The 26,671-nt window shown below is 33.2% G+C and overlaps 1 protein-coding gene across 9 annotated transcripts in view; it reads left to right on the top strand.

Moving 5' to 3' along the window:
* The window catches only part of DENND1B (DENN domain containing 1B), a 278,698-nt gene that overhangs the window by 116,993 nt on the left and 135,034 nt on the right, over positions 1–26,671 (top strand). For 7 of the 9 annotated variants that reach the window (XM_032317056.1, XM_032317062.1, XM_032317057.1 and 4 more), the window contains 4 exons: positions 8,964–9,033; positions 20,982–21,062; positions 24,468–24,527; positions 25,732–25,785. In XM_032317056.1, the coding sequence (XP_032172947.1) occupies positions 8,964–9,033; positions 20,982–21,062; positions 24,468–24,527; positions 25,732–25,785 (265 nt within the window). The remainder of the gene's footprint in view (positions 1–8,963; positions 9,034–20,981; positions 21,063–24,467; positions 24,528–25,731; positions 25,786–26,671) is intronic. The other 2 variants (XM_032317060.1, XM_032317055.1) reach the window with 1 other exon arrangement.

Raw genomic sequence — 26,671 nt, 5'->3', positions numbered from 1 at the left:
TCCAGTTTCTTTTTTACTTTGTATACTTTAGCATTTATCCATTTTTTTGCAACGAATGAGTCATTTTAATCAATTTTTTCCCGGTTCTAAAAGTCTCAGATGTTAGATAAATAGCATATTAAAACTCCATGGGAATTTAACCAGATCACCTTTCGTCAGATAAAGTATGTAGTTTGTTTGCAGCGTAAGAGATTATTTTACTAGTGTATTTTATTATAGGCACTTCAGAGGCAGTCAGTTGATCATTGTGGTATAGCAGAATTAAGAATCGGAAGGGTCGTTTCATCCCGTGCCCTTGAAATTTGGAGTCATACATAGTGTGTGAAAGAAGAGAAAAGTATTGGGAAGAGAGAAAAGTATTGCTTGTGAAATGACTTTCCTGTTACCATCTTGGAGCCTGAGATTAGTGTTTTTCTGTAATTTCAACACAAAATGTTTAACATAGTGGAAATGCTTTGTGAGTTTGTAGGAGAAATGCTACTACATCTACAATTTATTTCTTATTATTAGTTTCTCTTCAACAATGCTCATTTAATTTCATTGCATCCTTAAGATGTAGTAGAAGAAAATTTGTTTAGTTTCAATATAAAACCAAGACGTAGAATTTAACTAGTAATCTTCTGAGGTGAGTAGGGAAGGAAGGTAGGAGAATTACCTACTGAACTAATTTATAGAGTTGGTTAGGGAATCACTTCATTTGAAGGCTAGAGGTGTGTGTGTGTGTGTTTTAATTAAGGGCTGTGCTGCTTGCGGGGGTTATATGAGAGAATCACCTATATTGGTAGTCTGAGTATTAACTGATGGCTGCCCAAAGCTTTGGAGTAATATTTGCATTCAGTTTTGTGTGAGTATCCTGGTCTTAGAATTCAGTGTTAATTCTAAGGTGTCTTGAGTTTAGCCTTTATTAGGGGTAAAATTTCAGAAAATTAACAAAATACTTGCATAAGCAAGACACGAATATATGTCTTTAATCATGTTTTTCTGATAACAAGGGTAATATGTTTTATTCAGGAAAATCTAGATGATCTAGAGAAGTTTAAAAAAGAAAATGAAAGGGGCGCCTGGGTGGCTCAGTTGGTTAAAGCCTCTGCCTTCAGCCCAGGTCATGATCCCAGGGTCCTGGGATCGAGCCCCACATCGAGCCCCACATTGGGCTCTGCTCAGCAGGGAGCCTGGTTCCCCCTCTCTCTCTACCTGCCTCTCTGCCTGCTTGTGATCTCTGTCTGTAAGTAAAATCTTTAAAAAGAAAAGAAAAGAAAAGACTCGTATTTGTAACATATAATCGTTAATTACTTTTTGGTGTTTCACTCTTGTCTTTTCTGTAAGAATTGTTTAGATACATTTACACATCTTTCTATTGGATAGCAGACTAATTAACTGAAGTCTTTAGTCACAATTTCTAAATGAATGAATGCATATAAAGCAGTTTATAAATTGGAAAAACTGCTATGGTTTTCCTAGTATCCCATGTAAGTGCTGAGAGTTTCTCTACATGCTCAATCGGACAGTTGGTCATTTCATTTTTCTCTTTCCTTGAAAGTGGAGATTTAGCACAAAGATGATTTCCTTTTTAATTTTAGTTTTTAAAATTAGTTACTTATGTCTTCAGGTGGAATATATTATGACTTTTGAATATGAAAAATCTTAATACTTTGTCCATGAAGCTGTCTCTTGTGCAAAATTAGTGCATTTATGTTGAGACTTACAATATTCTTAAGTTTTCTATTGTGAGATAATACCAGTTTGATTATTTAGGGGTCATTCTCATTAAATGATTTAATATTCTTAGATAGAAATTGATATTTCTCCAGTTGTCTTTATAATATGCTGCTAAAGACTTTAATTTTTTTAATGTCATCGAATGTATCTTAACAAAAAAATCTTTTCATTTATATTACCTTCTAGTGTTTGTATTTTAATGATCTAAGTTTCAAATGAAAAATATAAATTCTCTTGAGTTTTGTTAATATTGAATAGTTTAAAATATTGCATGTCCTTAAAGATAGTCATAATGAAAATGAGATACATTTAAGGATGGTTAAAATTTTTAATACAAGGTAAAATCAGGTTGATGTTTAATTTTGAATTTTCAGATATGGTTGTATGCTTTAGCTGTTTCCATGACATGTTTATCCTTAACAAGGATATAGCTTAACAAGGTTTCAAAAAATATTCTGTGATATTACTAATTTAAATCTTGCCATTGTTTGTATTTAGAATTGCTTTCACAGGCTAACAAAAATGCAAGAAATAACTTTTTAACCCTAATATGATTAACATAATTTTAGAACTATAAAATTGTTGCCAAGGGTTCAAAATGAAATACCTTAATAAGGAAGACAGATTGATGTTTAGGGCCTTTGTAGTCTCCTCCCGCTCCTCCCCCCCTTTAACTCATTCCAAACTTGAAGCTTTCACACTCTTCCTTTGGGCAAATCCCTTAGAAGCAGAATGTTTCAATTTTACACATTTTGTGTCAATTTTCCAGACAGAAAAACAGCCTCTAGACATTAGACGTTTTTCTACGGAAAGGCAGTTTCCTTAGTTTTATTTGATTACTATAAGTTAAGGTTCCTGCTGATCACTTAGACTGTTAGTGGTTACCTGACTATTTGACAAAAAACATTTCCTTTCCTTTATTTAACCTTTGACTTTTGAATGTAAAAGTTTTATCAGCTCTATAGTGGAAGCACAAGTGTGGGGGAAGTCTTACTGCCACAAAATGGATTCATGACTTTATATGAACTCTGTGTTTTGCCCTATGTCTTTACAAAAAATTAAGGAAATAGTCTTACAACTAAACTTTGAAGAATCTCTTGCCTTTTTAAAAAACAGTTGGTCTTAATGTTTTACATTTATTTATGTTTGCAAGCCTATACGTGTCACAGTTATTCTTTGTTAAAGAAATGACACTTTCAGTTTTATAAGATTCAAGTAAAATAAATTAAGTCGTTATGGTATGTTGAGTACATTTTTTTACCTTTCTAGAATTTTTGTGGTTGGTTGCAAGAAAACAAATTTTGAGTGTCTTTTGGTCTATAAAATTTAGTGAAAAAACATTTTTACTTATTGATAATTAATCAGTTTAAGGGCTTATATGTTAGTTAGAAATAGCTTTGAGCAAATATTGTTTGAAAATTATCTAAAAAGCCACAAAAATAAAAACACGAGAATAACATTTCTTACCCAGAGAGGTAAGCTTATATAATTTATGTTTTATAAATCTATAACATTTATAATATATATGTTATTTTGCTACACATTTTGTCATTAAAGTTTACAATGGAATCTTGTTAAAATATTTGAGTTATTGACGACTTTGTGTACTCCAAACCATTTTCTTTGTCATATAAAAGAATGAGCTGGACTTCCTGTTGTGTAGTTGCACCATATCAAGGATTGGAATTCAGTTACTTACAGGGGGGATTCAAATAAGATATATAGGTTAAATGTCTGACAATTAGAAGTTGGGATTAGTGTGGTGATCCAAGTAGGACATGCCATATCTAAAGACAGAAGCCATTACTCAGCTCTGGGTACTTGTTACAGAGTGAAACACGTGTGACCAGTATTGCCAGTTCTTTGGACTTTTAAGAGGAGCAGGAGATCCAGATTTTTAAGTGAATTATCTCAGATTTAGAAGTTGGCAACTTATTCAGTTAAACCCGGGGGTGTTGACGAAAAAAAAAATATGTTCATGGGTTAGAGATTGTTAGTCTGCCAGTCTGCCAGTAGCCAGTTTACACCCTATACTCTAGATGCTGTTGTTGATTAGCAGCAGATAATGTCCCAGCTTCCCTGCCATTTCTAGGAACACAACTACGTTACAGAATCGCTCCATGTTGATATGTGATATTTTTATTAAAAAAATGTGAATGATACATAGTCTTAAGAAGGAGCTGTTATCACCAAGAATCAGTCCGTGTTCACAAAGTGCATGTTGTATGAACTAAACTCAGCTCTTTATGACACTGGTGTATGAGGCAATGCTGTAGAAATTTGAGTCTTTCCATTTTCTCTCATGAACAAATTATATAGAGTGAAAAATACTGGCTAGACAATAGATAATGAAGTTATGAGTCCTGTTAGTGGTGAACGTATCATATTTAGATTGTTGGTAAATAGGCATGTTATTTTGGGAGGGATCTTATAACGTATTGTAGGCCATGTCCTTTTAAAAATTTTTATCCACAGTGATGAACATAGAAACAGTATTAAAACCTACAGTTGGAAGGAATTACTAATATATTAGATGAAAGAATTAAACACATCTTCATCTGCTGGAAGAGTTGCCCATATGAACAAAATATAATTTAAAAGGCAAAATGATAATGCTCTGAACATTAGTTAGATGAAAATTTGGAAGATAGAATTTGCTTCGGTGGATAGAAATTATAAGTAGACTGACTTAAGGTTAAACCAGAACATATTTGTGTCATAGTTTATTTAGCTGCCTGAAAATTTGTGGTCATTGGACATGTTTATTTAAAGACTGAATGTTATGGAACTACATGCCTGCATTGGGTGATGGGCTATCTATAGTGGACCCCTGAGCAAATATTGCTCAGTCAGATTGATCAGAGAGTTCTAATCCCAGACTTGCCATTTGGTAGCTTTGTGACCCTGGATAAGTTGTTTTACTTTAGTTTTGTCAATTATACATTGTGGCATTATTTTAATAATTAAATGAGATAACACATACAAACTACCTAGCATGTTTTCATACATATAGTTAGTGCTTAAGAAGTTTTATTCCCTGTTCTTCTAATTATTTTAACATACAGAGTCTCATTCTTGGATTCTGCTCTGTAGTCCCTAGAGTACAGATGGACTAGTGAGTCATATTGCCCCAATAGAAATAACAGAGCATCTTGGAGCCTTAGAGATGACCATGAGAAATATGCCAAGTGTAAACTTTGTTGCCATAGTTAAAAAAAAAATGTTAGTCTAATTTATAGATGAAATCATATTAGAAGTAGTTATAAAATATTACAGTGTCTAGCAGTGCTGTAAACATAGTAGAGTTGAGTGTTGAATTTGATGACTAAGAGAATGAATGTTAGAACAAAATCTAGCATATCGTGTATCAAGAGCAAACATAGCCTGGTGCCAGGATGAAATTCGGCCAGAGTTGGTATTCTTGGAGATTATAAAAAAGAGCAGTAATTATATAGGTAGCAAAATACCTCACACTGTTAAATTTTGAGAAGTAACCTAAATATTAATTATTTAATTCAATTTGTTTTATTTTCAAAAACAGTTAAATAATCTTGCAGATAAGTTGTAATTTTATGAGTTAGCTTTTATGAAAAATTGTTTCAGTTAATCTTCACAATTTGAAAGAAAATTGAGAGGGGAAGATAGCTAATAAAAAGTAATAATGTAAAGACGAGAAAACCAGAACACTGAAGAGTATTTGTACTATTAGTAGGAATGCAAACTGATGTATAGCACTGTGTAAAACAGTATAGAGAGTCCTCAAAAAGTTAAAAATAGAACTAGTCTATGATCCAGCAGTTGCACTACTGGGTATTTATCCAAAGAATACAAGAACACTAATTCAAAGGGATATACAAACCTCTAGGCTTATAGCAGTATTATTTACAATAGCCAGGATATGGAAGCAGCGTAAGTGTTGATCCATTGATAGATGAATGGATAAAGATGTGGGGTATGTGTTTGTGTGTATATGTCTGTACATATATACATATACATATAGTATCTCTCTCTATATATATACACACACATATATATAATTCAGCCATAAAAAGAGTGAACACTTGTCATTTGCAACAACATGGATGGAGGTAGAGAGTATAATGCTAAGTGAGATAAGCCAGAGACAAATGTCATATGATTTCACTCATATGTGGAAATAAGAAACAAAACAAATGGTAAAGGGGTAAAAAATGAGAGAGAGAGAAAGAGGGAGAGAAGGAAAGACAAAGCAAAAAACACAGACTCTTAATTACAGAGAGCAATTTGATGTTACCAGAGGGAAGGATTGTTGGGGATTGGATTAAATTGCAATGGGGATTATGGAGTGTCCTTGTGAGGAGCACCAGGTGATGTATAGAACTCTTGACTTTATTATGCACCCGAAGCTAATATAACACTGTATGTTAACTAACTGGAATTAAAATAAAAACTTAAAAAAAGAAAAGCATGCAAGGCAAAAAAGTGTTCAGGTATTTTGTGTAGAAGAAGATCCTCACTTTGTAATGACTTATGAGATAATTTATTATAATTTCTTTATAGTGGTCCAAGAAAGAAGGTTTATGGTTAAAAAGGCTTCACATTATTTGAGTAAGATGGAAATGACAATGTAAGGATTAGCAGACATGCAGCCATCTAAAATCAATAAATTTTGCGTTATCTGGAAATTCTTGAGAGCAAGACAGAAACAGACCATCATGCTCCTTGAATAGATTAAATGAATAGATTAGATCTCATTTTATGTGAACACAGAGATCTGAACTACATGACATACTGAAGTTTTCCTGAAGTAACAATTTCTTCAGGTCATTAAAAGTTGAAATATGAATATGAAATGCTTGCAAATGAAAAAGTGGCACTCTGTCCAAGGAACTGTATTGTGTCTTAGTAGAAGGACATTCTCCATGAAGATCATTTCATTGAGTTATAATGAGCATAGAAAATAAGATGTGGTAATTTGCGTAGTATTGAGTTGAAAATTTAAAAATAGTGTTAATAATCTTTTTCTTTTTTTGGTGAGAGGTATAGCAGAATAGCTGTCTAAATGCTAGAGTTAAAGAGTTGTTGCGTCATTTAAATATGATGGTTGAGAATACCAATACTGATCTGATTTTTAGGTTTTCCAGAGGGTGTAGACTGGTTGCTCTTTAGGCCTTTGTACAGTTTATTCTTAGATTTAATTGTTCTTTCATAAGATTAGATTTGTCTTCTATATCTTAGTGTTCCTCCCTTTTTTTCACCCTCTCATTTTGTCAAAGCCATCCTTTAGTAGCTTCCCCAAAACAGTACAAAAGTGGTAGATTTTTGAGTGCTAGCATGACAGAAGATGTCGTTAACCTAGCCCCACACCTGATTGGTTGTTTCTCAGGGCAGAGAATTATAGGTTGCAAAGGGATTTAATCTCTGCATTTTGAAGGTGTAATCTTCTCACTGTCTGGGATTGCTGGTGAGAGGTTCAGTGGCATTTTTAACTTAATTCCTTTGTATGTTACCTGTTTTGTCTCTTTGGAAATTCTTAGGTGCTTTTCTGTCTCCTATTATGGAATTTCACTGTGATATTCATTTATTTTACAGTTTACCCAGTGGCACTCTCAATGTGGACACTCATAGCTGAAGTTCTAGGAATTTTTCCTGCAGCTTTAAAGAAGAAATTTTCATTCCTTTTTTCCCACTTTTCTTTCTTTTTTTGGAACTATTACTGTTATTCAGCTACATAATTCTTGAGATCGATGCCCTGATATTTTGACATTTATTCTTCTGTTATCCATTGGTTTATCCCTTTATTCTAGTTGCTAGGAGATATTCTTGATTTAGTTCCTAATTTATCAATTTTAATTTTTTCTTTTTTTAAAAAGATTTTATTTATTTATTTGACAGAGAGAGAGATCACAAGTAGGCAGAGAGGCAGGCAGAGGGGGAAGCAGGCTCCCTGCTGAGCAGAGATCCTGATGCAGGGCTTGATCCCAGGACCCTGAGATCATGACCTGAACTGAAGACTGAGGTTTAACCCACTGAGCCACCCACTTGCCCCCCAAATGTACTTCTGTTGTGACTTTAGATTACTCTTGAATCAAAAAGCATCTTTCATAGCCATTAATAAATCAGACATTATGTGAAAAATGCAGATAGAATGTTGTTTTTCTCAGCTCTATACATTGATTTTTAAATTTTAATTCGGTTATATACATGTACTGTTGTCAGAATACAGTTATGTAGTAAAAGCATCACATGGTTTTCTCTTAGAAAGTAATCTGTTATAATAATTCTTTGAAAAAAAAGAATACTTTTTTTAAAAAAAGATTTTGTTTATTTATTTGACAGAGCGGGATCACAAGGAGGCAGAGAGGCAGGCAGAGAGAGAGAAGGGGGGAAGCAGGTTCCCCGCTGAGTAGAGAGCCCAATGTGGGACTTGATCCCAGGACCCTGAGATCATGACCTGAGCTGAAGGTGGAGGCTTAACCCATTGAGCCCCCCAGACACCCAAAAAGAATACATTTTAATAAACAATTAAACCTTTGGATAGATTTTAAATATACTAATATCTTAATTTGTTAATAAGGAGTACAGATTTGGGGGGTTTATTTGAATTTTAGACAGTATTTTGCTTTCATAAGAATTAGTTATATTTGCATCTAGTAAAGTGAATCAAAATGTATTTTCAGTTGTATATAATTTTACAATTTTTAAAATGGGCTTTCTGTTGTGTATATTGATGTTTACTTTGAAATTTATCACCCTACTTGACCATCAGTTTCAAATAATTGATTATAATTAGGCACATATTTCTATTGTATTATATATTCTCTTCAGTAATCATTAATAAGAAATGATTGTGTATTTTGAAAGCTTCTTAAGATTAGTTTTTATTTTGTATTATATTTTATTACAGTGGTTAACTTTTATTCTATGAGTGCTTTTAGTACACTCGTACCATGCATACTATGATATAGGATTAAATAATTTTACTGCAGAAAAAATAGAAGTGTGTAATGCATAACTTTAATAATAGAACTTTGGATCATTATTATTTTATGAAAACTAGTAATAGATAATATTTAAAATTTTACTATAATAGTAAGGAGAGCATTGGTATAGTTCTTTTCTGCCATCTAGGATTAAGCTGTTTGAAATAATAAAAAATTAATGTTTCATCTCTTTTCCTGATTCTAAATAATATATCCATATACATTTTTAAAGGATTTTGGTTTTTTTGTTTGTTTTTGTTTTTGTTTCCTGTTTTTTTACAGTTACCTGCCATGGTTTGAAGTATATTACAAGCTTCTCAATACTCTGGCAGATTACTTGGCTAAGGAACTGGTAAGCTATGTTTTTTCCCCAATTTTTTCTCATGTTGTAAAATACAACATAAAGTTTACCATTTTAAGTATCTTCAAGTGTACAGTTCTGTGTCATTAAACACATTCGCCTTGTTCTGTGCCACCATCAGCAGCAGCATCTCTAGAACTTTTCTATCTTCCCAAATTGAAACTCTGTGCCCCATAGAACGACTTTCCTTTCTCCTCCCCTGAGTCTCTGGCAACAGTCATTTTATTTTCTGCCTGCATGAATTTGAATGTGTACCTCATGTAAGTAGAATCATATAATACTTGTTCTTCTGTGACTAGCTTATCTCCCTTAGCAGGTGTCGCAAGTGCCAGAATTCCTTTCTTTTTTAAGGCTGAATAAAACTTCATTATATTTACACACCACATTTTGTTGATTTGTTCATCTATAGATGAACAGCTGGGATGCTTCTACCTTTTGGCTGTTGTGGACAGTGCTGTTAGAAACATGGGTATACAAGTATCTGTTTGAGTTGCTGTATTATATTTGAATTGCTGAGTAATATGGTAGTTCTATGTTTAATTTTTTTGAAGGACTGCCATAATATTTTTCACATGGTGTCACCATTTTACTTTCCCAGCAGCAATGTACAAGGTTCTAATTTCCCCAACACCTGCTATTTTCTCTTTTGTTTTTGTTTTGTTGAATTATTATTTACATACAGTATATTAATTTCAGGTGCACAGCATAATGATTTGACATTTGTGTACATTGTGAAATATTTTTATAGTAACTCTAGTTAGCATCTGTCATTACTAACTATACAAAGTTACAGATGTGTGTGTGTGTGTGTGTGTGTGTGTGTGTGTGTGTTTGCGTGTGTGTGATGGGAACTTTTAAGATTTACTTTCTTAATCTTTCAAATTTGCAATACAATATTGACTATAGTCACCATGCTGTACATTACATGCTCTTGACTTATTTATGTTGTAAGTGGAAGTACGTGCTTCTTGATCACTTCACCATTCCACCCATCCCCCAACCTCTTCCCCTCCAGCAACCATCAACCTAATCTGTTCTCTGTATCTATGAGTTTTATTTTGTTTTGTCTTTGTTTTGTTTTTTAAATTCCATATGTAAGTCAAATCATATGGTGTTTGTCTTGCTCTGACTTATTTCACTTAGCATAAGTGACCTCAGGGTCCATTTATGATGTCACAAATGGAGAGATTTTGTTCTTTTTATGGCTGAGTAGTTTTCCACTGTGTGTATGTGTTTGTGTGTATACAATACCTCTTTATCCATTCATCCACTGATGGACACTTGGCTCATTTCCATATCTTGGCTATTGTAAATTATGGCACAATGGACATAGTGCACGTATCTTTTCAAATTAGTGTTCTTATGTTCTTCACACATATACCCAGAGATGGAGTTGCTGGATCACATGGCAGTTCTAGTTTTAATTTTTTAAGAACTTCCAAACTGTTTTCTACAGTGGCTGCACCAGTTTACATTTCTAGCAATAGTGCGCAAGGATACACATCCTTTTTCCACATCCTTGCCTATACCCGTTATTTCTTGTTCTTTTTGCAATAACCATTATGACAGGTGTGAGGTGATAACTCATTGTGCTTTTGAATTGCATTTCCCTAATGAGTAGTGATGTTGAGCATCTTTTCATGTGCCTATTGGCAGTCTGTTTGTGTTCTTTGGAAAGATGTCTATTCAGACCTTCACCCCATTTTTTAAATCAATGTTTATTTTTTTATTATTGAGTTGTATGAGTTCTTTATGTGTTTTGTATATTAAATGTATGTTGTATATTAAACCCTTATTGGATACATGATTTGTAAATATCTTTTATTCAATACATTACCTTTTAACTTTGTAGATGGTTTCTTTCACTTTGCTTTTTAGTTTGATGTAGTCTCATTTCCTTTCTTTTTTCTACCTTTCTTTTTTTCTTTTCTTTTCTTTTTTTTTGCTTTTGTAGCCATTGACTCTTAAGTCAGACCCAAAATTGTCTCCAAGACCTGCATATATTTTCTTTTAGGAGTTTTATAGTTTCTGCTCTTACCTTCAAGTCTTTAACCGATTTTGAGTTAATTTTTGTGTGTGGTACAAAATAGTGATCTAGTTTCATTCTTTTGCATATGACTGTCCAGTTTTCCCAGCACCATTTATTAAAAAGAATGTCCTTTATCCATAATCTTGCCTCCTTTCTCATAAATTAATTGACCGTGTATGTGTGGTCTCTTTGTTCCATCCCACTGATTTTTGTGTCTGTTTTTGTGCCAGTAGCATACTGTTTTGGTTACTATATCTTAGTAATATAGTTTGAAACCAGGAGCATGATGCCTTTAGCTTTGCTGTTCTTTCTCAAGACTCCTTTGGCTGTATAGGATCATTTGGGTTCCATACAGATTTTAGAATTATTTGTCCTAATTCTGTGAAAAAAATGACATTAGAATATTGATATGGATTATTTTGAATCTATAGATAAAATGGGTAAGATGGATATTTTAATGTGGTCTTTTAATTCATAAGACCAGGTTATCTTTCCATTTATAGTGTCATCTTCAGTTTCTTTCATCAGTGTCTTCTGGTTTTTAATACATAGGTCTTACACTTTCTGGGTTAAATTTTTTTCAAGGTATTTTATTCTTTTGATGCAATTATAAATGGGATTGTTTTCTTTATTTCTCTTTCTGAATAGTTCACTGTTAGTATAGAAACACAACAGATTTTTGTATATTGATTTGGTATCCTGCAACTTTGCTGATTTTTATCTGTTCTAACAGGTTTTTGTTTTTGTTTCTTGTGGCATCTTTAGGGTTCTCTCTCTATATATAGAAAATCATGCCATCTACAAATAGTGACAGTTTTACTTCGTCCTTTCCAACTTGGATGTCTCTTATTTCTTTTTCCTACCTACTTATTCTGGCTAGGACTTAGAGTATGATATTGAATAAAAATGGTGAGAGTGGGCATACTTGTTTTAGTCCTGATCTTAAAAGAAAGGCCTTCAGCTTTTTACTGTTGAGTATGATATTAAATGTGCACTTGTCATATATTGCCTTCATTATATTAAGGTACATTCTGTCTATACCCACTTTGTTGAGAGTTTTGGTCATAAATGAATGTTGAATTTTATCAGATGTTTTTTCTGCATCTATTGAGATGATCATATAATTTTTATGTTTCATTTTGTCAATGTGGTATATCACATTAATTGATTTGTAGATATTAAATCATCCTTGCATCCCTAGAATAAATCCCACTTGAATATGGTTGATTGTCCTCTTAATGTACTGTTAAATTTGATTTGCTTATATTTTATTGAGGATTTTTGCATCTTTATCAGGGAGGTTGGCTTGTAATTTTCTTTTTTGTGTTATTTTTTGCTTGGTGTTGGTATCAGGGTAATGTTGACCTTACAAGATGAGTTTGGGAACATTCCCTCCTTTTCAGTTTTTTGTAGAGTTCAAGGAGGATTGATATTAAATCCTCTTTGAATACTGGGTAGAATTCATGTGAGAAACCATCTGATCTTGGACTTTTATTTTGGGGAGTTTTTTGATTACTCATTCAGTCTCCTTATGAGTAATCACTCTATTTAATTTTTCTATTTCTTCATGATTCAGTCTTGGAAGATTGTAAATTTTTAGGAATTTATCCATTTCTTCTAAGTTGTTGAATTTGTTGGCATAACATTATTTTAGTAATCTGTTATGATCATTTGTATGTTCCTTTGGTGTGAGTTGTATTTTCTTTTATTTTTGATTTTATTTATTTGAGAACTCTCTCTTTTTTCCTTGTAAATCCAGCTAAAGGTTTGTCAAGTTTGTTTCTGTTTTTAAAAAACCAACTCTTAGTTTCACTGATCTTTTCTATTGCCTTTTGAGCCCCTGTTTCACTTATATGTTCTCTGACATTTATTATTTCCTCCCTTCTACAAAATTGGGGCTTCATTTTTCTTTTTACATTTTTTTAGGTGCAAAGTTACTCTACTTGATATTTTTCATATTTCATGTGGTTTATATTACTATAAAGTTTAGAGTTTATATCACTAATATCACTAATAGAGTGATATTACATCACTAATAGTTTATATCACTATAAAGTTTAGAATTTAAAGTTTAGAGCTATTTTGCTATATCCTATATATTTTGGTGTGTTATATTTTCATTTGTCTCAAGGTATTTTTTTAATTTCTTTTTTTTTTTTAATTTCATTGAGCCATTGGTTATTCAGTAGTATGTTGTCTAATCTCTATCTGTTTGTGATTTTTCCAGTTATCTTTTAATTGACATCTACTTTTGTACAATTTTTGTTGGAAAAGATGTTTGATGTGATTTCTATTTTCTTGAATATATTGAGACTTGTTTTGTAGCCTAACATATGAAATATCCTGGAGATTGTTTCATGTACACTTGGAAAGAATGTGTATTCTACTGTTTGGGGGTGGAATGTTTGTTATTTATATAGCTCATCTGGTCTAATGTGTGTCTTAGGGCCAATGTTCCCTTATTGATTTCCTGTTTGGATGATCCATTCTTTGATATAACCAGTGTATTAATGTCTCCTGCTATTATTGTATTACTGTCAATTTCAATTTATTGTATTACTGTCAATTTCTCCCTTCACAAATGTTGTATCTTCTTGCTGGATTAACCCCTTTGTCATTATGTAATGCCCATTTTTGTTTTTTTATTATGTTCTTTGTTTCAAAGCCTATTTTGTCTGATATAAGTATAGCTACCACACTTTCTTTCAGTTTCCTTTTTCATGAAGTATCTTTTTCTATTCCTTCATTTCCTTTCTGTGTGTATACTTACGTATGATGTGAGTCTCTTGTAGGCAGCATATAGATGGGCATGGTTTTGTTTGTTTTTTTTTAATTTTTTAAAAAGATTTAATTTATTTATTTGACAGAAACAGACACAACAAGAGAGGGAACACAGGCAGGGTAAGGGGCAGAGGGAGAGGAAGAAGCAGGCTCCCCGCTGAGCAGGGAGCCTGATGTGGGGCTCAATCCCAGGACCCTGGGATCATGACCTGGGCTGAAGGCGGACTGAGCCACCCAGGCACTCCTGTTTTTGTTTTTGTTTTTGTTTTTAATTATGTAGCCACTTTGTTTTTCTTGATTGAAGAATTTAGTCCATTTGCATTTAAAGTAATTATGTATACTTATGTAATTATCGCCATTTTGTTCAATTGTTGTCTGGCTACTTTGTAGTTCTTCTCTGTTTTGGTCTTCTCTTGCTTTCTTCCTTGTTGGTTTGATGGATTTATGCTGCTGTATACTTTGATTCCTTTTTCATTTTCTTTTGTGAATCTGCTGTAGGGTTTGGCTTTGTGGTTATGATGAAGCTTACACATAACATCTTATATACTTAATAGTGTATTTTAAGCTGATAGCAACTTAAATTTGAATGCATTTTAAAACTAAATTTTTACCCACCTTCCCATAAAAACACGTTTTATTTTTTATTTTTTTAGTGAGAGAGAATACGTGTGGGGAAGGGCCGAGAGAGAGAAGGAGAGAATTGTAAGCAGGCTTCACACTCAGTGCATATGGAGCCTGATGGAGGGCTTGATCTCATGACCCTGAGATGATGACCTGAGACAAAATCAGGAGTCAGACACTTAATCACTGAGCCACCATGGTGCCCCCATGTTTTATGCTTTTGATGTCAATTTTTTAGTCTCTTTATTTTCTATATTCCTTAACCAACTGAGCCACCCAGGCGTCCCTATTTTCTATATTCCTTAACTAATGATTATGGTTTTAATTATTTTCACTACCATTGCCTTTTAACCTTCATATTAGCTTTATAAGTGTTTAATCTACTACCTTTACAATGTATTTACTAATGAGATTTTTACTTTCATATGTGTTCTTAATAATTATTACCCTTTCTTTTCAGTTTAGAGAAATCTCTTTAACATTTCTTATAGGGCCAGGTTAGTGGTGTTGTATTTCCTTAGCTTTTGTTTGTCTGGAAAGCTCTTTCTCTCTACTTCAAATTTGAGTGATAACCTTGTAAGGTAAAGTATTCTTGGTTGGAAGTTTGTTTTCCCTCAGCACTTTGAATGTATCATGCCATTTTCTTCTGGCCTACAAAGTTTCTGCTGAGAAATCTGCTGATAGCATTATGGGTGTTCCTTTGTTACAAGTTGTTTTTCTCTTGCTGCTTTTCAGACTCTCTATATTTTGATTTTTTTTTTTTTTTTTTTTTGGACAGACAGAGATCACAAGTAGGCAGAGAGGCAGGCAGATAGAGAGGGAAGCAGGCTCCCCGCTGAGCAGAGAGCCCAATGTGGGGCTCGATCCCAGGACCCTGGGATCATGACCTGAGCTGAATGCAGAGGCTTTAACCCACTGAGCCACCCAGGCGCCCATATTTTGACATTTTAATTATGTTTCTTGGTATGTGTCTCTTTAGGTTCATCTTGTTAAGAAGTCTCTGGGCTTCATGGGGGCACCTGGGTGGCTCAGTGGTTTAAAGCCTCTGCCTTCAGCTTGGGTCATGATTCCAGGGTCCTGGGATCGAGCCCCACATTAGGCTCTCTGCTCAGCAGGGAGCCTGCTTCCCCTTCTCTCTCTCTGCCTGCCTCTCTGCCTACTTGTGGTCTCTGTCAAATAAATAAATAAAATCTTAAAAAAAAAAAAAAGTCTCTGGGCTTCCTGGGTCTGGATATCTGTTTTTAACACCCTGTTAGGGATGTTTTCAGGTATTATTTTTTCAAATAAGTTTCAAATTATTTTCCTGTCCCCTATAATATGGATGTTATTCTGCTTGATATTATCCACAGGTCCTTCAAAGCTATCTTTACTTTTTAAAATGATTTTTTCTTTTTGCTCATTTGTTTGGGTTAGTTCCTCTGCCTTGTCTTCTGGATCACTGATTCCAGTCTGCCGTTGAACCCCTGTAGTGTATTTTTCAGTTTAGTTCTTTTCTGTGACTTCTTTTTTTTTTTTTTTTTTAAGATTTTATTTATTTATCAGAGAGTGAGAGGGGAGAGAGCGAGCACAGGCAGACAGAATGGCAGGCAGAGGCAGAGGGAGAAGCAGGCTCCCCGCCGAGCAAGGAGCCTGATGTGGGACTCGAACCCAGGACGCTGGGATCATGACCTGAGCCGAAGGCAGCTGCTTAACCAACTGAGCCACCCAGGCGTCCCTTTTCTGTGACTTCTATTTGATACTTTCCTGTATATATATTTTTTATCTTTTTGAAGTTTTTACTATGTTCATCTGGTCTTCTCCCAATTTCAGTGAGCATCTTTATGACCATTGCTTTGAGCTCTTTATCAGGTAAATTATTCATCTCCATTTCTTGTAGGGTTTTTTCCCTAGAGCTTTATCTTGTTCTTTCATTTGGAATATATTTCTGTTTCCTCATTTTGGTTGGTTTCTATTCTATGCATTAGACGAAAAAGGTGTTTCTCTTATTCTTGAAAGAATGACTTTTTATGGATGAACCTTATCATACAACCCTGCCTTAGCTCATGGTTGTCTCTTGAACCTTTATGATTGTCTAACCACCCTGATTCATTATTGATAACTCCTAGTTGTTGAGATAGTGCATATCCTCTGAATGTCCCAGAGGGAGGGATCTCTCAGCTCCTAGTTTTGGCTGGTTGGAAGCTAGATCCTCAGGCAGCAGCTTTAAAGTTATGTAAATAGTTTGTGGGACAGCAATCAGAAAGTCTGATGGTGTTCAGACCCATCAATCTGGAAAAATACCCTTGGTGACAGTGGCAAAAGTGTGGCTTCATACTTATGAAATACTTTGATAGCCTTTAGGTGTGTGGTAATCCTAAAGTATTCCTTTCAGTAGAAGTTTCAGGATAAGTAAATAGGAAGACTGTATTTCCTTCTGCTGTTTGTAGAGCCCTGAGGGTGGTAGCCTGCCAAGAACTTTCTCTTCAGCTTCGCCCTGGCTACCAGAGCCAGGTGTTCAAGGAGCATTCCCTGTGTAGGCTGTAAATTCTGCTGGCTGCGTTGGGGCTGCAGGAATGGCACAGGGCCAGGATGTGCCCACCAGCACTAGAAAGGTAGAGGGAGAAAGCAAACATGACACCTACCAGCACCTCTATTCTGGAGAGAGTTTGATTAAGCTCCTCCTCCTCTGGCAGATGCTTTAGGATTGGCAAATGAATCTCCTTCATGTAGGTCCAGGTGCTCTCCATACTGCTGCTTTTGTGCTTGGTCCTGTGGCAGGTGAGTCTGTGCACAAGTTCTTCAAGAGTAGGAGCTCTATTCCCTACAACTCTTTGTTCTCCTGGACATAAGCCCTGTTGATTTTCAAAGCCAGACATTTGGGGAGCTCAGTGCAGGTCTGAAGGGTTGAGGTGCCTTATATATGTCGTAAGCCCCTTGCTTATCAGGGAGAAGCTGCTTGAGATCCTTCCTGATTGTGGGTCACTACACGGTAGATGGAGTTTGGGATGAGACCATATCTCTGCCTCTTACATTTCTCAGTGTGGTTCTTTTATTCTTTGTTGTGCAGGAGCTATTCAGCTAGTTTTCAGGTATTTTTCTGGGGGAATGATTTCATATGTAGCTGTAGATTTGCTGTATCTATAGGAGAATAAGAATTCAGGACTTACGCTGCCCTCTTGGAATGCCTCCTTGTTTTGTATTTATAATAGCCATTCTAATGGGTGTGAAGTGGTATATCATTGTGGTTTTGATTTGCATTTCTTTAATTCTTGATGTAGAGTATTTTCATGTGCTTATTGGTCATTTAGTTTTCTTCTCTGGAAAAATATCTGTTCAAATTCTTTGCCCATTTTTAAGCAAAATTTGTTGTTGGGTAGCAGTTCTTTATATAATCAGATATTAATCCCTTATTAGATATATGATTTGTAGATATTTTCTTCCATTCCATAGGTTGCCTTTTTACTTTGCTAATTGTGTCCTTTGATTCACAAAAGTTTTTTTAATTTACATGAAGTCCAATTATGTATTTTTCTTTTGTTGCTTATGCTTTCAGCGTCATGTCAAAAAATTACAAATTCAGTGTCATGATGCTTTTCCCATATGTTTTCTTCTAAGAATTTTAGTTCTAGCCATTACATTTAGGTCTTTATCTTTTTTTTCTTAAAAATAAAAATGAAAACGCTGAAGTGTGCTTTTGAATTAATCAACTTTTCTAGGATGATATTTGTAAAATTTCCCCGTTAATCATTGTTTGAATTTTTTTACAAGAACTAATTTACTAAGATATGAACTGTGCTATTTGATGTAATTTAATTCAAATAAAAGGTTTTTTTAAAATTATGCAATGATTGCCTGTTATTGTTTTCTAATTTTTAAATTCAGGGTATATTTTCCATCCTTTGTTATCTTTTTAAATTTTCATTTGAGGTGCACCTGGGCGGTTTAATTGGTTAAGTGTCAACTTATGGTTTCAGCTCAGGTCATGATTTCCAGGTCATAAGATTGAGCCCCATGTTAGACTCCATGCTCAGTGAGGAGTGTGCTTGAAATTCTTTCTCCTCCTCCCTCTCCTTCTCCTTTGCTCCCCGCCCCCCGTTTGTACTTGTTCTCTCTCTCTCTCTCTCTAATAAATAAATAAATAAATTCTTTAAAAAAATAATCTCAGTTGATACTTTATTACTCTCAAGATTGTATTTTTCTGGATTGGCCTGACATTGTTTTTCCATTGTTTCTAACTATATAATGTCTTTCTTTGATCTTTTTCGTCTATCTATACCTAAAACTTTGATGTTCTTATTTTGTATTCTTAGTTTTCTCTTCTTTCTGTACATTTATGGCCATTTCATACATACTCATAGCTATAAGTACCACTATATTTTGATTTTTAAGAATGTTCTTTCTGAAACCTGATTATATCATATCGCTGCTTACAATCTTCTTATAGTTCCCTTTTTTCTCTTAGAATAAAATCTGAACTTGTCTGCTGCCTGACATATAAGAAGTTCCATGATCTGGTTTCTGATATTCCTTCCTGGCTAAACTGCTTCTTTCTTACACATAATGTACTATCCAGTTATCTTGAATCATTCAGGTTTTCCAGAATTCCTATATAATTATCTTTCAAGATTATGTCACTCACTCATGATTACTGATAGAACACTCATCTTTTAAGATTCAATGTGTAAATATCTTTAAAAAACAAAACCCGAGTTCAGCACAAATACTATTCCAGATACTTCTTATTAAATAGAGTTTAAATGTATTATTATTGAATTAAGATACTCCTTTTATGCTTCTGGTGTACAGTCTCCTAATTTGGCAACCAAATTTTATTATTATATCATAATAGCAAGGTTTGCTGTTTGTCAGAAGTTCAGGTATATTTGTATGTGTGTGTGTAAATATTTCCCCCTCTACACTTGACATCCATAATTCTGTGAAGTATTCATTAGAAGGTCATTTTATACTTGAACAGTTTTATGTTGAAGCTATACAGTCATTTTCCTAGCAAAATAACTGGAAATAAAAGAATTTAAGTATAGCAATGGAAGCTTAAAACCAGAATTTTACTTTATGATTATTTCTTGTTCTTTGTTTTTATGAGTATACATTTGGAACCAGCATTAATTCCATTAGTCATGCAAATTTAGAATACTTTACTTTTAGAAACTCTTACTGTTAAGTTAATGCTTACATATCTATAATATGTCAGTCTCTCTGAGACCATCAGTAACACTGAAATAATATAAAAGAAAATACTGTGAACAAATCCGTATAATTTTAGTTTTCTGAAAAGAGGAAATAAGAGAGACTACATTTATGTTCCTAATCAGAGGAAGCTGTATCGTAGGTTCACAGTATTAATTAAAAAACCAGAAGTAAATCTATAATTGTAATATTTTTTCTTTTTATTTTTAATCCAGTGTCACAGGCTATATAGATTGATATTTAGATTTTATAATTGAAGTTATCCTTACCTAATCAATATCAGACAAGTATAAAGATATTTTAAAAGCTAGACTTTAAAAAACCTTATGTAGTCATAGGAGTTTTATATAGACAGAGCATTAAATATCATCCAGAATATTCTCTGGATATATTTCATTTCTTAATGGTCAAGAGATAAGTTCTATAGTCATTTCTTTTAAGTCATTCTAGGGAGAATTCCACATAGGCAGTTTTGAGCACACAGTTCACAAACACTTACAGAAATTGGAATTATTAAGGTTTGTTAGTTAATTTATAAGACAAATTATGAGAAGTTATAAGTCTCATATCCAAATTCCTTAATTATTACCATTTTTGAGCAATTGTCATTTTCTCTGGTATATTGTCCACACCTAAATATTTTAAGAATAAAAATCATGTGTATAAAAAGCTACCTTTATATATTTATTATTGGGTTTATATGCATAACTTGGAAAAAGTGAGCATGCATATCAAGGTACATTATTATTTTACATATTCAGGGAAGTAGATGTGTTATATCTTCTATTTAATTCCATTTATTGTGAGTCAAGTAGTGACTGGTAGCTCTTTAGAAATGAACTATGTAGAATAACCTGTATGTTGCATTTTAGTACAATGATCATGCTAAATTGTATCTATTCCTTAAAAATTAAGTTTAAGATTTTAAAATTAAAATGGAAAATGGAAGTATTCAGTGATCTGATAAAAAGTTGTTGTTTTTATTCAATCCCATTGTTCTTGAATTTAATGATTTAAATGATTTCCTCTATAGATAGCATTAGCATATATTATAATAATGAAGTTTTGCCAAATAGAGATTTGTACTCAGTAGAAATATTGCTGTTATGCTTTTTGGATAAAGATATTTGATTATCTTTTTCATATTTATTAAATTTAAATATTTCAATTTCTGTTATTTGAAACATTCTTGAGGAAAGCAGTTGTCTAATCTGAACTTGTCTAATCTGAAAAGGCATAGTGCATGATTTATCAAGTAGTTTTAATTATATCACTTAGTATATAATTCATTTATAAAATATACTTTTTCATTTTACTCTAGGAAAATGATTTGAATGAAACTCTCAAATCACTCTATAGCCACCCAGTACCAAAGGCAAACACTCCTGTCAGTTTGAGTGTGGTAAGTATTGAGTTATTAATTGATTTTTTTTTTGTCATAGCACTTTGTCATTTAAGAACACATACAACTTCAGCAAACTCTGCTACCAGGGAAATGTCAGTGCTAGTAACATTACTGTAGGATGATAGTGGGACTTTTTGCCATGCTTCAACTATCACATTTTAGATGTATATTTTTATAGATCGTGAATCACAGATTTTTAAAATTTACAGTAGCAGTAACCAAATCTGTGAGAATATTTTGTAAGGAATATTGATTTTCAGGTGGTAAACTTTATCCTTAATAAGGAAACACACACACATGTACACACACATGCACAATACCCTTCCTAAAATGAAAACAGTACATAATAAGAATTGAAAGTTTAGCATATAACTAATTATATGATAAAAATTGTGGGCTAAAGTTTCTTCTTTCCCTACGCTGTGATCCATCTTCCCTTATAAACACCAAACACGGGGCCCCTGGGTGGTTCAGTGGGTTAAATCCTCTGCCTTTGGCTTAGGTCATGATTCCAGATCTCCATAGAGCCCGATGCTGGGATCTAGCGCCACATTGGGCTCTCTTCTCAGCAGGGAGCCTGTTTCCTCCTCTTTCTCTGCCTGCCTCTCTGCCTACTTGTAATCTCTGTCTGCCAAATAAATAAATAAAATCTTTAAAAAAAAAAAAAAACACCAAACACTGAAAATATGGTTGAAGTTTGTCAAACAGTAAGCCTGTGGTGGTGTAGATTACTTACTGCCAAGAGTTTTAATGTGCACCATTAGTATTTTGGAAGATTTTGTAAATGTTCAAAGTTAATGATCACATATGTGGATGTTTTCATTAATAGTCAACATACCAAATCAAATGTTAAAATTTATTTATATTCATTTTAATTCTTCCAATGTAGTGGTAAATTGTGCCACTTATAAGGAAGAAAAAATATATAATGATGCAAGAAAAATTGAAAGAAAAAGTAAATTGAAGTATATGTAATCATATTCACGTCTTTTGCTTTTTTGCACAATAAAGAAATTGTTACTTTCATTATGTTCTTTGGTAATAACTTTCTTTTGCTTAAATTTTTCCTATAATTTTGCTTAATAATAGTATTCTCTGACATTGTTCTGTTCTATTTTTACTGTCAGCACCCTGGTTCAGATGCTTAGCACTTTAAATAGTTCTTACTTTAGAGTCTCTCTTTCTAATCCTTTCTACAAAACTCTTATCAGATTAAACTTCCTTAAACTATATAAAGTTTCTTTCTGAAACCTAAAAGCTCCCCATTTTCTGTAGAATTTGTCCAGAATTTGTCTTTCCAGCAGGCTTTCATGACCACACACTACTTAGCCTCAGTCTACCTTTTCATTTTTCTGTCTCTCTCTTTTTTTTTTTTCTAAGTTGATTCTCTACTCTGGTCACATTGTTCTGTTCATCTTCTTGAATGAACATTGTGTTTTCTCACTTGTACATCTTCCTTTTTTACTAAAGCCTCTTTGTAGACTATCCATCTTTAGTCTAGAACTAGCTCACTTCCCACTTTGTGAAACTTTCCTGTGTCGTTAACAGCATAAATTGTTCTTTTTTCCCCAGGATCTCTGTACCTTTATGTCTGCACCCTCTTTTTGAACACTGCCAAAGTGGAAATATTTAATAGTCATTTGGAGATTGCACACTGGAAATCTAAGGATAACCTGAAATTTTTAACCCAGATATAGCAGTCATCTGCAGAAATAGTTGTAAGAATACTTGAGCTATTTAAAGGACAGAATATAGAGAGAATAAAGCAGAGGCTGATGTCTAATTGCCAAAATACAATATAGAAGAAGGAAGGAGGTCAAGTGAAAGAATTAGAAGAAGGAAGTTAAGGAAGTTAAGGAGAAACTCAGATTTGTAGGTCACTAAACCCAAAAGAATGCAAGGTTAATGGTTAGTGGAATGAAGTAGAAAGGTCAAGGAAAAACATCAAGATCAAAGAAAAGGTCTAGATTATCAAAAATAAGTGTCATTCTTTGAAGGAGTTGTATTTATAAAATGATTCTAACACTTTGTTATAGGGTAAAGGAAATATAGGTACTAAGATAATAGAGGGTAGCTATCCTAGATCGTTAATGGAGTTTGAGTGCTATAAATTCTGTAAGACTGATGACTCATAGACCTGTATCCTTGAAACAAACAATACATTATATGTAAATAAATAAATAATATCTTTTAAAAAAAAGTGTGCTGGTTTTAAATTGGAGTGTCATTTGTTCTGGAGTAAATAAATATCTTCTAAAAATACATTTCAAAAATACTGGATATTGAAATACTTCACCTTTATTATTAAGAGTCATATATCAAAAACTATTAGATCTCTTAGTATCTAAGAATAGAAGATACTGGTTTAAGTCATGGTCACTAAATGTGTGATGTTAGCAAAAAGTTAATATCTTGTGATGATTATTTTTCTTCATATGAGAAATTGAGTGAGTCCATTTTTGAGAAACTTGTTTGGGGAATTGTGTGAAATGATATATCTAGATATACTATGAAAAGCTATCCTAACATTAGTTGTTAATGAATTGAAATTTTATTTCATTTGGATAACATATTTTGTACCATAGCTGAAATAATCTTGTTTAGGGAATTTGAGTGACTGTGTTCTATTCTATGTATTCATTTCTATAATTTAAGCCTTTTTGTAAGCTTTTGAGTCAATGTCTTTGGTCGCTTTCAAATCTTGTACACCTTTTCTCAATACAGTATCTAAAGAATTGGCAGATTCAGCTGGTTGATAAAATATTGTCTTAAATTCGTGTAAAGTCCATTTAGTAATTTCATTTGATTTCAGCTAGAGCTTACCAAAGTGCTATGTCTAGTGCTGTGCTGTTCCAGACTGGCAGAGTTGGGATCCAGAAACATGGTCCTCAGCTACTTGTTGAGGTTTTAGTTTTATGATGCCCAGTAACGATTGATCATCCTAGGAATTATTGTTCTTCCACAAAGTGGAAAGAAAATTTTGTTTGCACAATTTCTGATAGAAAAATGTGAGAAGCCTTGGGAAACTACTCTACTTTCTTATAATACCATATTTTGTGAATGCTCCAACACATGAATTTTTCAAGGCTTGACATTGAAACTATAAGAATATCACAGAGATCGTATAAAAAGTTAATATATAATGTAAATGCTTACTTTGAAAGTACATTTCAAATTCACTAAGTATCCACAGCATTTTCTACTCTCTTTTGAAAATGAAAATACTTTCTTTGAGATTTTTCTAGCATAAAATTAGCAAAACAGCATTTAAAATAGCATTTATAATTATAGTTGGATACTGTGGATAATGTAACTACATGAATTTGTCTCAGGTACACAGCAAATTGTGTAAACTTCCCCCATGAAAGTAAAATATTCATTTTTTCTCTCATATATTATAAGAACCAAGAGATATTTATTGCCAGTGAGCAAGTTCTGAAAGATCAGCCCTTCCTAGTACCGGTGAGTTAAAAGGTCATTGGCTTCTAAAAATCACTATTAAATTGAGAAAATAATTATTTCTTTCACTGTGTTTTTAAGATTCACTCCAGTCCTTTGGGAAATGGTTAATTTGTCTCTTTTAAGAAAATTAATCATTTGGAGTATATTTTCTGTTTATACTATCTTTTAGAGCACAGTTTTATGAAATATAGTACTATTAAAAACCCCTCCAAATAAAGTAGTTAATAGAGACCAAATCTATGCATATTCTCCATTGTCAGTAGTAGTAATGTTAACGTGCATTCACAGCATGAGATTTCTGTCACATTTTTTGTCACAAGGTCTCAGGAGACCTAGTGATTTATCTCATATTGTTCTTCTACTCTGGAAAATTATACATTATGACTGTGCTAACTAGCCTGTTCTGACTGGTTAATTGTGCCCAGTATTGGCTAGAATGTTTCTTTTCCAGTTTTTAACTATAAGCAGTATTAAGTATGTCCTTATGTGGTTAAGATAGGAAAATAATTTTGGAGATTAATATGAACAGAAAATAAAACAATTCTGGTGATTTAGTTTTACTGATTCTGGGTGGTAAAATTTGGGAACATGAATGGGGAACATGAAGACATACACAATATGCTTTTTATATAAATAGATCTATGAACTGTTGTATTGCTTTGAATATTATAGAAGGTAATTACTGTTCAGTGGGCGTATGAGGGTCATATTTTGAGATCATTACATTTTTAAAAGGTTTTAAATATTTAAAAATTATGTCCTATTGCTGCTTTCTGAATAATATAGTAGCTGATCTGTACCAGAAGATTTTGTTGTGACTTACCACAGACACTCTGGAATCTATGGCAAACCTCATTATTTTCCAGTCTCCCTAAATGTGTTTATATGTATATGTGTGTATTATATGTCTATGTCTATCTATCTATATATCTTTCAGTAACGTATTTTTTGTCTTAAACTTTTTCCATGATTATTATTTTCAGTTTTAAAGTTGAATGTTTTTAACCAACACTTAACTCTTTGTCTGAGGTTATTATTCAATACCATGTTATTTAAGAATCTTTTAAATTCAGCAAATCCTGAATGTTAATCCTTGGCATTTATTAATTTAGTTGATGTATCTTTTCTTATTTTTTTCAAATTATATATATTGCTACCAAATTTTAATTCTGCTTTTCTTACGTGATTGATTTCTATTTATTAGCATTCCTACTTCATTGCCCCAGATGTAACTGGACTCCCAACAATTCCTGAGAGTGTAAGTTTTCTGTTTTCTGTACTTTTTAATGCTACTCATATTATGAATTATATTCATTTTTGTCTCAGTGCCTAAAGATTTCTGTATAGAGAAATAGAATACATTGTAATTACCTGTTTTGTTAGAAATAAGAAATAGGAATAGTATTGTTACCTCTTTTTCTTCTTGATGTGTCTGCTGTTTTACTCCCTTCTTAATATCGGTTGTAGGTAAGGAAAATTTTATGAGAAAAACTGTTTCTACCATTTGAGATAGTTCAGTAGGATCATACACACACACACACACACACACACACACTCTCTCTCTCTCTCTCTCTCTCTCTCTCTCACCCACATACACACACACACACACACACACACACACACACACGTATATTAGGTCCTGAGCTCCCCGGGATGAGGTAGAGGAAATATCTCAGATGACTCTACTTGGTAGGGGATAAATACTGGCAATGGGAAATATTTTTATACACATAATTACTTTAGTGAAGTGACTGTAGCATTTTAGATTACTTGTATAACTCCATGAAAATCTTAATGTCCTATACTTGATTTCTTTTTTTAAAGATTTTATTTATTTATTTGACACAGAGAGAGAGGGAGAGAGCAAGCACAAGCAGGCAGAATGGCAGGCAGGGGAGAAGCACGCTTCCCAGTGAGCAAGGAGCCCAATAATGGGACTTGATCCTGGGATGCTGGGATCATGACCTGAGCTGGAGGCAGACACTTAACTGACTGAGTCACCCAGGTGCCACCTGTACTTGATTTCTTGATTTTGATTTACATGATATATATTTTGTAGGACTTGAGGGGTACTACAAGAAATTATAAAAATTACTAAAGTTTGCATTTTATTTAAAGTCCTAATTGTAGCCATATTAGAAATA

This window comes from Mustela erminea, chromosome 17, assembly GCF_009829155.1.
Source record: "Mustela erminea isolate mMusErm1 chromosome 17, mMusErm1.Pri, whole genome shotgun sequence".
Lineage (NCBI taxonomy): Eukaryota > Metazoa > Chordata > Mammalia > Carnivora > Mustelidae > Mustela > Mustela erminea.
Note: the sequence above shows the minus strand (reverse complement) of the source record. Positions and strands in the feature narration are given on the sequence as shown.